The sequence below is a fragment of the Talpa occidentalis genome, unplaced genomic scaffold, assembly GCF_014898055.3.
Source record: "Talpa occidentalis isolate TD23 unplaced genomic scaffold, MPIMG_talOcc4v2.1 talOcc4.12, whole genome shotgun sequence".
Taxonomy (NCBI): Eukaryota; Metazoa; Chordata; class Mammalia; order Eulipotyphla; family Talpidae; genus Talpa; species Talpa occidentalis.
In genome coordinates, this window is record NW_023601212.1 from 48,757,325 (window position 1) to 48,770,173 (window position 12,849).

At 43.0% G+C, this 12,849-nt stretch overlaps 1 protein-coding gene across 2 annotated transcripts in view; it reads left to right on the plus strand.

Moving 5' to 3' along the window:
- The window catches only part of LAMC1 (laminin subunit gamma 1), a 127,109-nt gene that overhangs the window by 93,648 nt on the left and 20,612 nt on the right, over positions 1-12,849 (plus strand). For both annotated transcript variants that reach the window (XM_037506271.2, XM_054693400.1), the window contains exons 6-16: positions 597-714; positions 1,469-1,567; positions 1,657-1,793; positions 2,183-2,305; positions 2,398-2,587; positions 2,896-3,008; positions 5,756-5,977; positions 6,099-6,287; positions 11,282-11,527; positions 12,007-12,160; positions 12,700-12,842. In XM_037506271.2, coding sequence (XP_037362168.1) covers positions 597-714; positions 1,469-1,567; positions 1,657-1,793; positions 2,183-2,305; positions 2,398-2,587; positions 2,896-3,008; positions 5,756-5,977; positions 6,099-6,287; positions 11,282-11,527; positions 12,007-12,160; positions 12,700-12,842 — 1,734 coding nt within the window. The remainder of the gene's footprint in view (positions 1-596; positions 715-1,468; positions 1,568-1,656; positions 1,794-2,182; positions 2,306-2,397; positions 2,588-2,895; positions 3,009-5,755; positions 5,978-6,098; positions 6,288-11,281; positions 11,528-12,006; positions 12,161-12,699; positions 12,843-12,849) is intronic.

Genomic DNA, 12,849 nt, shown 5'->3' on the forward strand with positions numbered 1-12,849 from the left:
CTAGGATGAAGTTTATCATCAGGTGCAGAGTGATTTGCTAGTGTTTTCAACTTTATGAATCCCGAATATTGTAACTAAAGGACTTTAGCTACTTTGAGTTCACCTTTGGGTATATATGTGGAAAGTTCAGGTATCATGACTTGAAAGGAGGAGTTCTGATTTAAAACCTGATCCTTATTCTCTCTGTAACCATCTAGAGATTTCATGTTGGTTTTCAGGTGTTGTTTTTTTGGTTTTTTTTTTTTTTTAAAGATTTACTTATTTATTTATACAAGCACTGGGTACAGTCAGAAGCGCGGGAGGGTGAGAGAATTCACCAGAGCCAGAGCGGGGAGCAGAACAGGCAGATGGACGAATTACACTGCTGAGGGGAGCAGCGGGCGTGGCAGGAGAGGTCTGCGCGCCATGTGGGACCCTCGCCGGCAGCCAGGGATCGAACCGGTGCTGCAGAGGCTGCGGGCAGCTTTGAAGCCCAGCACTCAACCACTGCGCCACCAGGGGAGGCCTGTTTTTTGTTGTTTTTAATTGCCAGTCTTCTTTCTTTGACACATTAATTTTACATGTCTCTGGTGATTGACAAACTCTCTAAATTTCAGGTTCTCTGAGCACACAGTGTGATAGCTACGGCAGATGCAGCTGTAAGCCAGGAGTGATGGGTGATAAGTGCGACCGCTGCCAGCCTGGGTACCATTCTCTCACTGAGGCAGGATGCAGGTAAGATTGTTCCAAAGCTGAACAAAAGGGGCAGAATCTAATGTACTTGATTCATAATAACAGTATCTTGTGACTTATCTGCAGCAATAGAAAGTTTTCCCCCATAGTAATAGTCAACAATGTTCAAGACTTCTGATCATAATGATGACCCAGAATTGGTTTGTGCATAGATTGAAGAATTTTTAATATCTAAATGTAGTGAGTAACCTTGATTGAAACTGAATCCAAATATAAAATTGACTTTAGGATTCACATTTGCTCTTACTCTTTTAAAAAAAGAATCTATTAACATGTTGTAAGACAGGAAGGAATGGACACAGGGCAGGTTTTCTATGATCCAGCAGACCTGGTAAAGGAGTAGTCCTGGAACCCTCAGTAGCTTTTGCAGGCTTTTATTGGTATTTACCGGGTACATGGCAGGTAGGGTGCTGGGGGGCGGGAGGCTGGCAGGCCTCCCAGCCCCCAGCAAGTCTTCATTCTATCTAGGCTCTGCAGCGTTCTCTCATGTTCTCTCTGCTCTTCTCATGGCTCTGATTCTCTCTCGGCTTCTCTGCTTCTTTCTCGGCTTCTGCTGGTGTCCCTGTGATGCCGCCTTATAACAGGGTTCCCTCCTCTATCCTAATGGTGGGAGGACAGAAAAGCCAGATATTTTTACCTTACCCTACACATGTAAAACCAAATGATTGACTTTATGTCCAATTTCTTTTCCTTCCTACTCTTCGCTCATTGTTTTTATTCATTTTCTCTTGGACAGACCTTGCGCTTGTGATCCTTCTGGCAGCACTGATGAATGTAATGTTGAAACAGGAAGATGTGTTTGCAAAGACAATGTGGAAGGCTTCAATTGTGAGAGGTAGCTCATCTTTCTCTACCTATTTTGTGTTTTCCCTGTTATCACATTTCAAGTACTAAAATGGCTGATTGTGTCTTAATCTTTTTCAGATGCAAACCTGGATTTTTTAATCTGGAATCATCAAATCCAAGGGGTTGCACACCCTGCTTCTGCTTTGGGCATTCGTCTGTCTGTACAAATGCTGTGGGCTACAGCACTTATTCTATAACCTCTAACTTTCAGATTGGTAATTTTGACCTTCCTTCCATCTCCTAGAATTGTCAGACTAGACTTAACAGTAGTTTTTTGAGTTAGTAACTCTTTGAGGGCTTTTTTATAGTAATAATACTTCATGTTTTTTAATGTGTATGACTTTCTATTTTTGCTTTTTAATTAATTTAATGAAAAGATACCTATGTTCTTAGAGTTTTCCATAGTGTGTACAAATGTTACATAAAATAAAACAAAATATAGTTTGACGGTTATAGCATATATAAATACTATTACAGCATTCATTTATTCAAAAACTTTTATTGATGACTTTCTATGTTTTCGTGATGTATAGAGGACTCATTGAATTCAGGGCATGTACAGTGTAGTGGCACTTATGTTTTCATCTCTGCCTCCTACTTGCAGATGAGGATGGGTGGCATGCAGAACAGAGGGATGGTTCTGAAGCATTACTTGAGTGGTCTGCAGAGAGGCAAGATATCTCTGTCATCTCAGATAGCTACTTTCCTAGGTACTTCATTGCTCCTGGTAAGTGAAGCAAGAAAGTCATCTGGCTAGGTGTGTGCTCTTGGTGGTCTCATTCTCACATTCTTGCACACCATTGTTGTGTTTGCATCCAGCAAAGTTCTTGGGCAAACAGGTGCTGAGTTATGGGCAGAACTTCTCCTTCTCCTTTCGAGTGGACAGGCGAGACACTCGCCTCTCTGCAGAAGATGTGGTGCTTGAAGGAGCTGGCCTGAGAGTGTCTGTGCCCTTGATCGCTCAGAGCAACTCCTACCCTAGCGAGACTACAGTGAAATACATCTTCAGGTAGGGGCAGCCATTTTTTGTGAAATCTGAGTTGAACAAAAGGATGAAAAATGGTTTCTTTATTTCAACTTATCTAACCTCAAAATGGATGTTGAAGAGAAACATCTGGCTTATCAAGAAGACTTTGCAGAAATCCTTTTGATTACCTATAACCTTTCCAATTGACTGTCCGATAATACTCACTTTTCATTAAGTTAGATAGTTGGAGCATTGCATCCTTGGTGCCGTAAATGAAGAAGAAATGAATGCTTTCTCAGTTTCTAGAACTGTCCTTACAGAAGTTGATGTGGCCCTTTCTCTCTCTCCAGGCTCCATGAAGCAACAGATTACCCTTGGAGGCCTGCTCTTACCCCTTTTGAGTTTCAGAAGCTCCTAAACAATTTGACCTCTATCAAGATCCGTGGGACATATAGTGAAAGAAGTAAGTTATGATATAGTTTGGGAGAATTGCTTTAAAACGTGTAGCTGGAAGGAGGCCTCCCTGGTGGTACAGGGGATTAAGCATCAACACTGTGAAGCAGTCTGCAGCTACTGTAGCATGAGTTCGATCCCTGGCCAGGGAACTGACCCACATGGCACAGCAGACCTCTCCTGTCTCGCTTGCTGCTCCCGTCAGCAGTGTATTTCAGTCAATCTGCCCATTCTACTCCCCACTCTGTCTCTAGTGAATCCTATCACCCCCCGCACCCCAGCTCTTGTATGCATAAATAAATAAATCTTTTTTTAAAAAAAACATACAGATAGAAGGATCTATGATAATGCAGTTTATCACTGTAACACTGAGATGGTTTATCTGCTTTCAAGGACCTGAAGAAATTTTGCTAAAATTAGTAAATGGTATGATTTGATAATAGGTCTATCGCATGTAGATTCTTTTAACCATTCTACTGGTTCAAGCTGCTTAACCTTCATTTTTTTGTACTTATTAATATGTAATTATAAAAGTCTTGATAATTTAACCATTGTCAAGAAAACTTTAAATTATGGAATGAACATTTGTTACAATTTTAGATAAGAAAAGCTGTTTTGGGCCTCCCCGGTGGCGCAGCGGTTGAGCGCTGGGTTGCGAAGCTGCCCGCGGCCTCTATGGCGCCGGTTCGATCCCTGGCTGCTCCCCGGCCACCGGAGGAGGGTCCCGCATGGCGCGCAGACCTCTCCTGCCGCCCGCTGCTCCCCTCAGCAGTGTACTTCGGTCCTTCTGCCTGCTCTACTCCCCGCTCTGGCTCTGGTGAATTCTCTCACCCTCCCGCGCTTCTGACTGTACCCAGTGCATGTATAAACAAAACAAACAAACAAACCAGCAAACAAATAAATAAAGCATGCCTCTATAAAAAAAAAAAAAAGAAAAAAGAAAAGCTGTTTTAAGGTATCCCTTTAAAGGTTTTTTCTTTCTTTCTTTCTACTTTTTTTTTTTTTTTTTTTTAAGGCAAACCTGCCTGGGGGATGTTGATGGTTTGGTGTCAGCATGTTGTATGCATTGATCTTTCATTTACCTCTGTTACCAGATGAAAAAGTCTTTTACGTAGTTAGAAACATGGATCTAAGATTAAGGAAAAGAAGTTAGAACTGAAGATGTGGAATTAAAAGTTTGTCAGTGTATGGGCAGTAATTTTTAAACTTGGAAATATGACCAAAAGTACAGAAAGAGAAAAGAAAAATCAGTCCTGGTAGCATAAATACTTAAAGATGATGCCCTGAGACTCAAGGGATAAAAAGAATTATATAACGCTTGCTTTAAAAACACAGTTAGTTAAGAACAGAGAAAAAAGAATTTTAAGGAGCAGAAGCAAGTGACCGGTTCAGGAAGATGGCAATATGACTGGCTTTTGGATCACGTGATAAGAAGGAGTCCTCAGTGAGGGGCTTGTTGGTGTTTTTTTAAGAAATTGAAAGTAAAGTTGGATTGTGGTGATTTGAAAGTGATCAGAAGGTGAAGAAATATTTAAGTTTTATGGTGGGGAGACTTAATGCTTAGAGTTAGAAGCACATTAACCTATGGAGATGCTTCTCATCACCTGTCTGGGAAAAGAAACCATAAACATAGATGTTAACTCCATTTTAAGCAGTAAGAGAAGAGATGTCTTTCAGTTTTGGGTTGGCGATTGCTAAGTATGTAAACATCAAGTAATGTTTCATAACATGGGAATAACACTTGAAATATATGACCGCAAGAGACAAGAGGGGAATGGAAATTAAAGGGAAATGTGATAACCAAGGGCTGCCTCTTCCACATGGCCTTCATGCTGATGTTGTCATGTGCACCGTTCAGCGGGATGAACCATCAGTCTAAGACTTGCATCATTTCAGTTTTCTTCCACAAATGAGAATGCATTGGCTATATGCATAATGGCTTTGGAATAATCACGTATTTGCCAGAGGTTAACTTTAGTACTAGAACTTGTTGACTTATTTATATTAAAAGATTTATTTATTTATGCATACAAGAACTGGGGTACAGGCCAGAGGTGTGGGGGTGAGAAGATTCACCAGAGGCAGAGTGGGGAGCAGAACAGTTGGATCTACTGAAATACACTGCTGAGGGGAGCAGCAGGCAAGTCAGGAGCAGTCTGCTGCACCATGTGGGTAGCTCCCTGGCCGGGTATCCAACTCGTGCTGCAGTGGCTGTGGATAGCTTCATAGTGCTGCATCTTAACCCCTTGCACCACCAGGGAGGCCCCATGTTGATGTATTTTTGCTGTTTTATGCAGGGCAGAAATATAATTGAATGTCACTTGTTGACAGGTGCTTTCCTTTTTCCTTGTCCTTGAGCTCTACAATCAGTGTCTGCTTACAGCAGAAGAATAAAAACCACTTACTGGCTACAGACTGAAACACTTTTTGTCCCCCACATTCTTGTTCTTACCTTTTTTTGCCTCAGCTTATTGCCCAGTGCTTTTCAGTATTCACATTGATGATTGGGCAGACGAAACTCCAGCAAATCTGTGTGTTTGTTAAGAATGTAAATTTGCAACCCAGATACTCTGCTCCAGGTATCACATGATTGTTCTAAATGCTGTTTCCTAGTTATCATCTCCATACATGCCTCAAAGTGATGGTTGCTCACCTGTGGGATTTTGGGTCTGCTTACTCTTTAGCATTATTGCCTTTTCATTAGGATTTGGAAAACAGAAACCAGTTCAGTGATTTTCTGTCCCCCACCACATACAGGTGCTGGATATTTGGATGATGTCACCCTGGCGAGTGCTCGTCCTGGGCCTGGGGTCCCTGCCACGTGGGTGGAGTCCTGCACCTGTCCTGTGGGCTATGGAGGGCAGTTTTGTGAGATGTGCCTCTCCGGTTATAGAAGAGAAACCCCAAGTCTCGGACCATACAGTCCGTGCGTGCTCTGTACCTGCAATGGGCACAGTGAGACCTGTGACCCCGAGACAGGTGAGAAGGTGCTGTTTGGTGGCTGCTAGGGACCGCAGTTCTCTTTCGCAGATGGGAAAGAAATGCTCACTGTCCTCTATTTGTACACCCACCTGCTTTCTGATACCCATTCTCCCACTAGGTGTTTGTAACTGCAGAGACAACACAGATGGCCCCCACTGTGAGAAGTGCAGCGATGGGTTCTATGGAGATTCAACCGTGGGCACTTCCTCTGATTGCCAGCCCTGCCCGTGTCCTGGGGGCTCGAGCTGTGCTGTTGTGCCTAAGACTAAGGAGGTGGTGTGCACCAATTGTCCTACTGGCACCACAGGTGAGCGCTCTTCCCATCCACTTGCAGTGCCCATCCATAGGAGCACCTTGGGAAGAGGGGCTTTGGGATCTTTTTGTTTGGTTCAATGACTACAGTTTCTGTGAAGGCAAGACTTTTGTAGGACACAGATTAGTATGAGATTCCCAGAATGCATGCTGGATACAGATAAAAGCTAGCATATTGATGGCCAAGTACTTTTCTAAGCTCTTTACATGTACTGTCTCATTAACCCTCACAACTCTCTGCGCTAGGTTTTGCTATTGCCCCCGTGTTACAGCAAATAAAACTGAGGCCCAGAGACACTGAGTGACATGGACAAGTCTACACAGCTTGTTATTGGAGAAGCTGGGATGTCTACCCCCAGGAGAGGGATGGACTCCAGAGATGATAGTCACTACAGTGTACTCTGTCTCATAGAATGAGAGCCAAACTTGATTTTTCAGGTTTAGGGCTTTCCTGGGATTCTCGTTGTAAAGTGATAAGTTTTAGATTCTCTAAATAGACCTTCTAGTGTACGAGAGTCCACTGCATTGAGTAGGGAGACTAGCTTTGCAGCTTTGGATAGGCCTCCATTCCTGTTCTCTGAGTTTCTATTTGATAAGAACATGAAATGAGGAACTGCCTGTGCTGACCCAGAGGAGCCAATGCTTGCTGGAGACAGAGAGGTTCCTTCTGTAGACAGAGAGGTTCTGGTCAGGCTTCTGATAAAATCCTTGGCTCCATTACAAGCTTTTTGTTCAAGCGATATTGCTACAGGGCATGAAAATAAGTGAAAATCAGAACAAAGCATTGAACTCATTAATCTGTATCTCTGTGTCTCGTCAAGACACATTGTAGTCGTTGGGAAACATCAGAACTCTCCACCTTCCTTCCACTGCTCCTCTGACCCCACACCAAGCACAAGGGCATTGCGACACAGAGAGAGGGAATCATTTGCTTAAGGAGCTGATAAAAAAGGAACAGAACTTGGTGTAGAATTTTGTATTTGTGACACTTTTCTGCTCTTGTTTTAAACAATGGTCTACCAGTCTCACACAGACAGACGTCTCCATCCCTGACTCCCCACAACCCAGCATGGCATGTTCTGGGCCCTTCCTGGGCTTCTCGTGGTCCCCCCGGTGTGCCTGACTCTTGCCCTGCCATATGCTGTTGTCTCTTTTCAGAGTGCTTTCCCTACTTTGCTTACCCAAATCTCACTTTTCTTTGGCCAGAGCCTCTCTATTCTGGGGTTGGGTTGAAATCCCCATATTTTCCTCAGTGAACCTTCCCTGCCCCACTCCCCTTGTTTCTGAGACCCTTTGCTCTGCTCTTACCATGTGGTTAGCATCCCACTGGCAGTTTCTGCTCTTAGAAGGACATTGCATGATGTTTTGCTGAGAGATCCCTTCACTCATTTCTTTCTTTCATACACACTCGAACTATAAAATTAAACAAGCATTGTGGAGACCTTCTCATATCTATGCTAAAGAATGTAAATGGTGAATTGACACTATCTGGGATACTTAATGGATACGTTATAATAGATCTTGGAAAATGTTATAATGGATTAATGCTATTATGACTCACTAGTCATTAACCAGATGTCTCTCCCACTTACTATGAAACATTTGTTTCATTGGTTATCACCTACCCGTATGTAGCAATTCTTGAAGATGTTGGTTAGGCAGTAAATAGCATCAATCCTGTAAAAGGACAATGCCATCATCCTTTCCCCCTATATTCTATAATCCCTATATTATTTTTATTGATGGTACTTTTAGCCACTTGATATTTTTATAGCTATTCTTTTGTTTATTATCTGTCTCCTCCTTCTGTTTCGCCACCTGTAATTTAAGCTCCATGAGAGCAGGGATTTTTGTGGGGTTTTTTTCACTTTTATATCCCTAACACCCAAATGTAGTTGGCAAATGTGTTCATTGAAGAAATGCAAATATTTATTGAATAAATGAATAGAGATTGCAGATTGCAATTGTTGGAACTGTTCTTCCTTGTTGGAAGACTATTAAAGAATTTGAATGACTACTGATAGTCACTGAGATCTTCATGGCTGGTGTGATTTTATATTTAATTTATTCTTTAAAATAGTCTTTTGAGGTAAATTATTGCTACTACTACTATTCTTTTTCAATAAATTTGAGTTCATGGTTTTGGGAGTACAAAGATCAGTAAGGAAGATACCTCTTCAGGGGCTTAAATGGACAGGAAACACGGATGCTTTTCATTCATTGTGCTTACTAGTTCAGATAAAGGTGTGCAGGCAAGAGAACTAACGGGAAGGGAGAAGCACACCTCTGGGGGTGTGTGAGGAGGAAAAGTAAGGCATAAAGAAGTTGTATGACTCCACCCAAATCATAATAATAGTACGGCTGGATTTGAGCCTGTGTCTTAGATGAGAGTGAAGAGTAGGTGAGGAATAGCCACAGAGAGTGTGTTAGTGGGAGAGCTTGTCATGGGCTGCTGTGACCTCTGTTTTAGGTTTTCTACCAGATGTTTTCTAAGTTTTATTCAAAACAGTTTCAGGACTTTCAAATATGGATCACATCTAGAATAACTAAATTATCTGATGAAACAGCAAAACAAGTACCATTTTAATCCTAATCTGAATAAGGATCTTGGATGAGAATCTGGTAACAATTTACATCTGAGACAAGAAGGATCCTAACTTCCTGTCCTCTCTTAATGTTATAGTACCTCTCTTGCCCCCCTCAGCCACACTGTCTGGTCACGTCAGTGGTCTCTGCCAAATGCTGTGCTCAGTTTTCAGTCTCCACCTGACCTCTCACTTTGCTCCAAACATTTTCTCCTCTGGCTTTTTGTCACACTTCACTCTCTGGTTTTCTCCTACCTCCGTGGATCCTTTGATCACTGCTGTTTCCCAGCCTGGGGCTTTCATATCTACTTTATATGTTCCCTTTAGGTGAGCAGATCTCACCTTTGTCTTCAAAAGCTGCTCTGGACCTATAACCGCCAAGTCTGTATCTTCCACTCTGACCTCTCCTCCTGAGTGCCCAGTACCTACTTGGCCATCGCCACTTGGCTGGAGGGCCTTCCATTCGCCCCTCTGCATCCACTCTCAGTCTCTCTCCACCTGGCCAGACCTGTGTGCACAGCACCAATGGTGGTGACTCTGAGTTCAGCAGCAGCCAAGCACACACGAGAGCAAAGAGGAGGAGGGGAAGGCAGGTATTTATTCCAAGGCCCCCTGGAAGGGTCCTGTGGGTTCCTCACCGCTTGATGACCTTGAAATTCTCAGCAACTGGCAGATGGCCTTCTGCAGACAGCTTTGACTTTAGGTTCCGGTAACTGCTCCTTCCCTTCACCCCCTGACTCAGGTAACAGGATCCTGCATTTCCTCTCCAGGTGCTACACTTCCTTGTGGTTTCCCTACATAGTCCATACCTGATGCTACTTTTATGAAACTTCTTTGCAAGTCTTAACTGATTTGAATGTACCAATTATTTTTGCTCAAATGTTGATTGCGCTGGCTAAAGGAATCTCAGATTGAAGCAAATTCAAGCTAAGTCTTCGATTCCCTCCCCCATTCTCTAATCTAATCCTGCTCCTTCCCCAATCATACTCATTTCAGTGAAAATCCATGTAGCTGCTGAAGCTGAAGTCATTGCCAGCAAGTGTTCCTGATTCTCCCTTGAATCTGACCGTTTTTCACTACCTCCACTGTTACCAGCCTGCTCTCCACACCACTGTCCTCTCACCTGGAATAGTTCCCTGATTGGCTTCCTATCTCATTCTGCTCCTCTGCCATCCATCTGCACATGGCAGCCAGAATGATCCTTTTTACTGTAAATCAGATCACAGTATTTTTTAAAACCCTCCAATAGCACCTCAGGGCACTTTAAACCCTTTAATTTCTTTTTGTCACCTACAGGTTGGCTCTTACTGCTTCCACAAGTTTGTCTTGCATTGCTAAAACATGGCTGGTTTCTTCTGATCTTCCACGGTCATCCCATATGTCTCCTATTTACAGATACTTTCTCTAACCACCCAATCTAAAGCATCTCACACTGACTCTAGCATGTTGTTCTGTTTTAACTTTCTTATACTTATTTTCCTCTGAAGTAATCTTTTTTATGTATGTCTCTGGATTGATTCCCCAACAGCAGGATAGGTTTTGTGAGAACAGAGACTTTATGTACTTTGTTCACCACACCATCCTGATCACCTACAACAGTGCTGGAATATAGTTGATGCTCAGTAAGTATTTATAGAATAAATATATGAACAGCTCTCTTCTTCTCCAGAAATTTTAGGCTCACCTAGGCCCTGTCAACTACAGAGGTACCAAGCTTGAGCTAATAATGGTGGCAAAATAGAAAAGGAAAGATGAGAAGCAGTAAGTTTAGTGTACTGGAAAGAAAGCTCTGGCGTCTAGATACTTGGTTATAGACAAGTTATTTAACCTCTCTGTGGCCTTGGCTATAATAGGAGCTGGCCTGTGATGAGTTCCAAGGTCTCTTCTAAAATGCTGAATTCTGTGCTTGTTGACATGCTCACACTAGGATTAACACATACCTTTTATTTTCAAAGAGAACCATCCTGCTCACTTTGTTGTTAGAGCATCAAGAATGGCACCTCATCTTTCTAATGTCATCATCAAAAACAAACATATAGGAAGTACAATCCCCTGGGCTGAAGAGTTTTCTACACCAGAGCGTAGCTTATTTACAAAGCACTTTTAGTGCATGATTTCAGTGAATCCCCAGAACTGTTGAAGTGAAGCAGGAATACCAGGTATGGTCTTTCTAATATGGAAAGGAGGTGTCCCCAAGGCCATTCTGCTGGTTTTGCACAGTGCCAGGACTGCAATGCAGCCCTCTGCCCTGCTCAGCTGGTGCCATGTCCACTGCACTAAGTTGCCTGATGGTTAGACTCAACTCTTTGTACCAGTGGTAATTTATCAGCAGACTCTTTGTAACCAGTAGCACCAGAAATGTCCAAGGCCTTTCTCTAATAACATCAGATTGTCTCATGCCCAGGTAAGAGATGTGAGCTCTGTGATGATGGCTACTTTGGAGACCCTCTGGGCAGAAATGGCCCAGTGAGGCTGTGCCGCCTGTGCCAGTGCAATGGCAACATCGACCCCAATGCCGTGGGAAATTGCAACCGCTTGACAGGAGAATGCCTGAAGTGCATCTATAACACTGCTGGCTTCTATTGTGACCGATGCAAAGATGGATTTTTTGGAAATCCCCTGGCTCTCAATCCAGCTGACAAATGCAAAGGTAATCAGCCACAGGCCAGATTCTGTCATCACTGTACTCTTTTGTTTTGCAAATTCGTGGCATCCTGTTTTGAAGGCTTTACAGTTAATTTAGTCAAATGCAAGGCCATTTTATAGACAGCTAGCACAAACCACTTATTTAATGTTTTCTAGCAGACACATTAAAATAGAAAAGCAAGAGAAATTAAATTTACTAATGTATTTTATTTAACCTAATACAGCTTACTACTTTCATTTCAACAATTACCTATAAAAATTATTGCAATATATGTTTTTATTTCCTCACATCAGTTCTTCAAAGTTTTTATAGCACATCTCAGTCCAAACCAGCCACATTTCAGGTGCCCTGTATCCACAGGGACTGGTGCCCTCTGTCTGTATTGGACAACACAAGTCTCAAGAGCCAATTGGTAGTGTGGATAGTTAATTATTTCTCTCAGGTGATGTGCATCTTTTACTATCTCTGTCTTGCTGCCTTAGCCTGCAGCTGCAACCCTTATGGGACCGTAAGGCAGCAGAGTGGCTGTAACCCCGTGACCGGGCAGTGTGAATGTCAACCTCACGTGAGTGGCCGGGACTGTGGGGCCTGTGACCCTGGCTACTACAACCTGCAGAGCGGGCAAGGCTGCGAGAGGTAAGATACCTGATTGTCTTTGGTGGAAGTATGTGTGGAGGGTGGTTAATGTAATAGATGAATTTTTTATGGGTTATATGCTTAAATAGTTGGCTTGCCTCTGTTCAGGAGTGATTTGAGTACTTAATACCAGTGAGGCACCCCAACAGGAGTAATGGGATGTTGTACTCGAGCTAATGGCAGAAAATATCGAGTGCGTGGTTCTAGCTGAGTCAGAATCACCAGGGCAACTTCAAAAACAGAAAACAGGGTCCTCTCTGAGATGCTTAGAGTCTGACCCTAGGGTTGCATTCTGGGGATTCCATGTTGGAGAGCCACCTGCAGTGGTTGAGTCTTGGAATAATAGTGTGTGTGGTGTTACATTAGAAAAGGAAGTCCTGGATAAAACGTGAAAATTACTTGAGCCTCAGTGGCTTAACAACCAAACAACATTTGGTTTTCTAATACAAAATACATCACTCCTATGTGGGAAAGGAAAAAAATGGTTTGCCTCAGGAGTGTTTTTCTAACCTGGGAAATGTCATGTGTTCTGTTTTCAGGTGTGACTGCCACGCTTTGGGTTCCACCAATGGGCAGTGTGACATCCGCACTGGCCAGTGTGAGTGCCAGCCTGGCATCACGGGACAGCAGTGTGAGCGCTGTGAGGTCAACCACTTTGGGTTCGGACCTGAAGGCTGCAAACGTAAGGG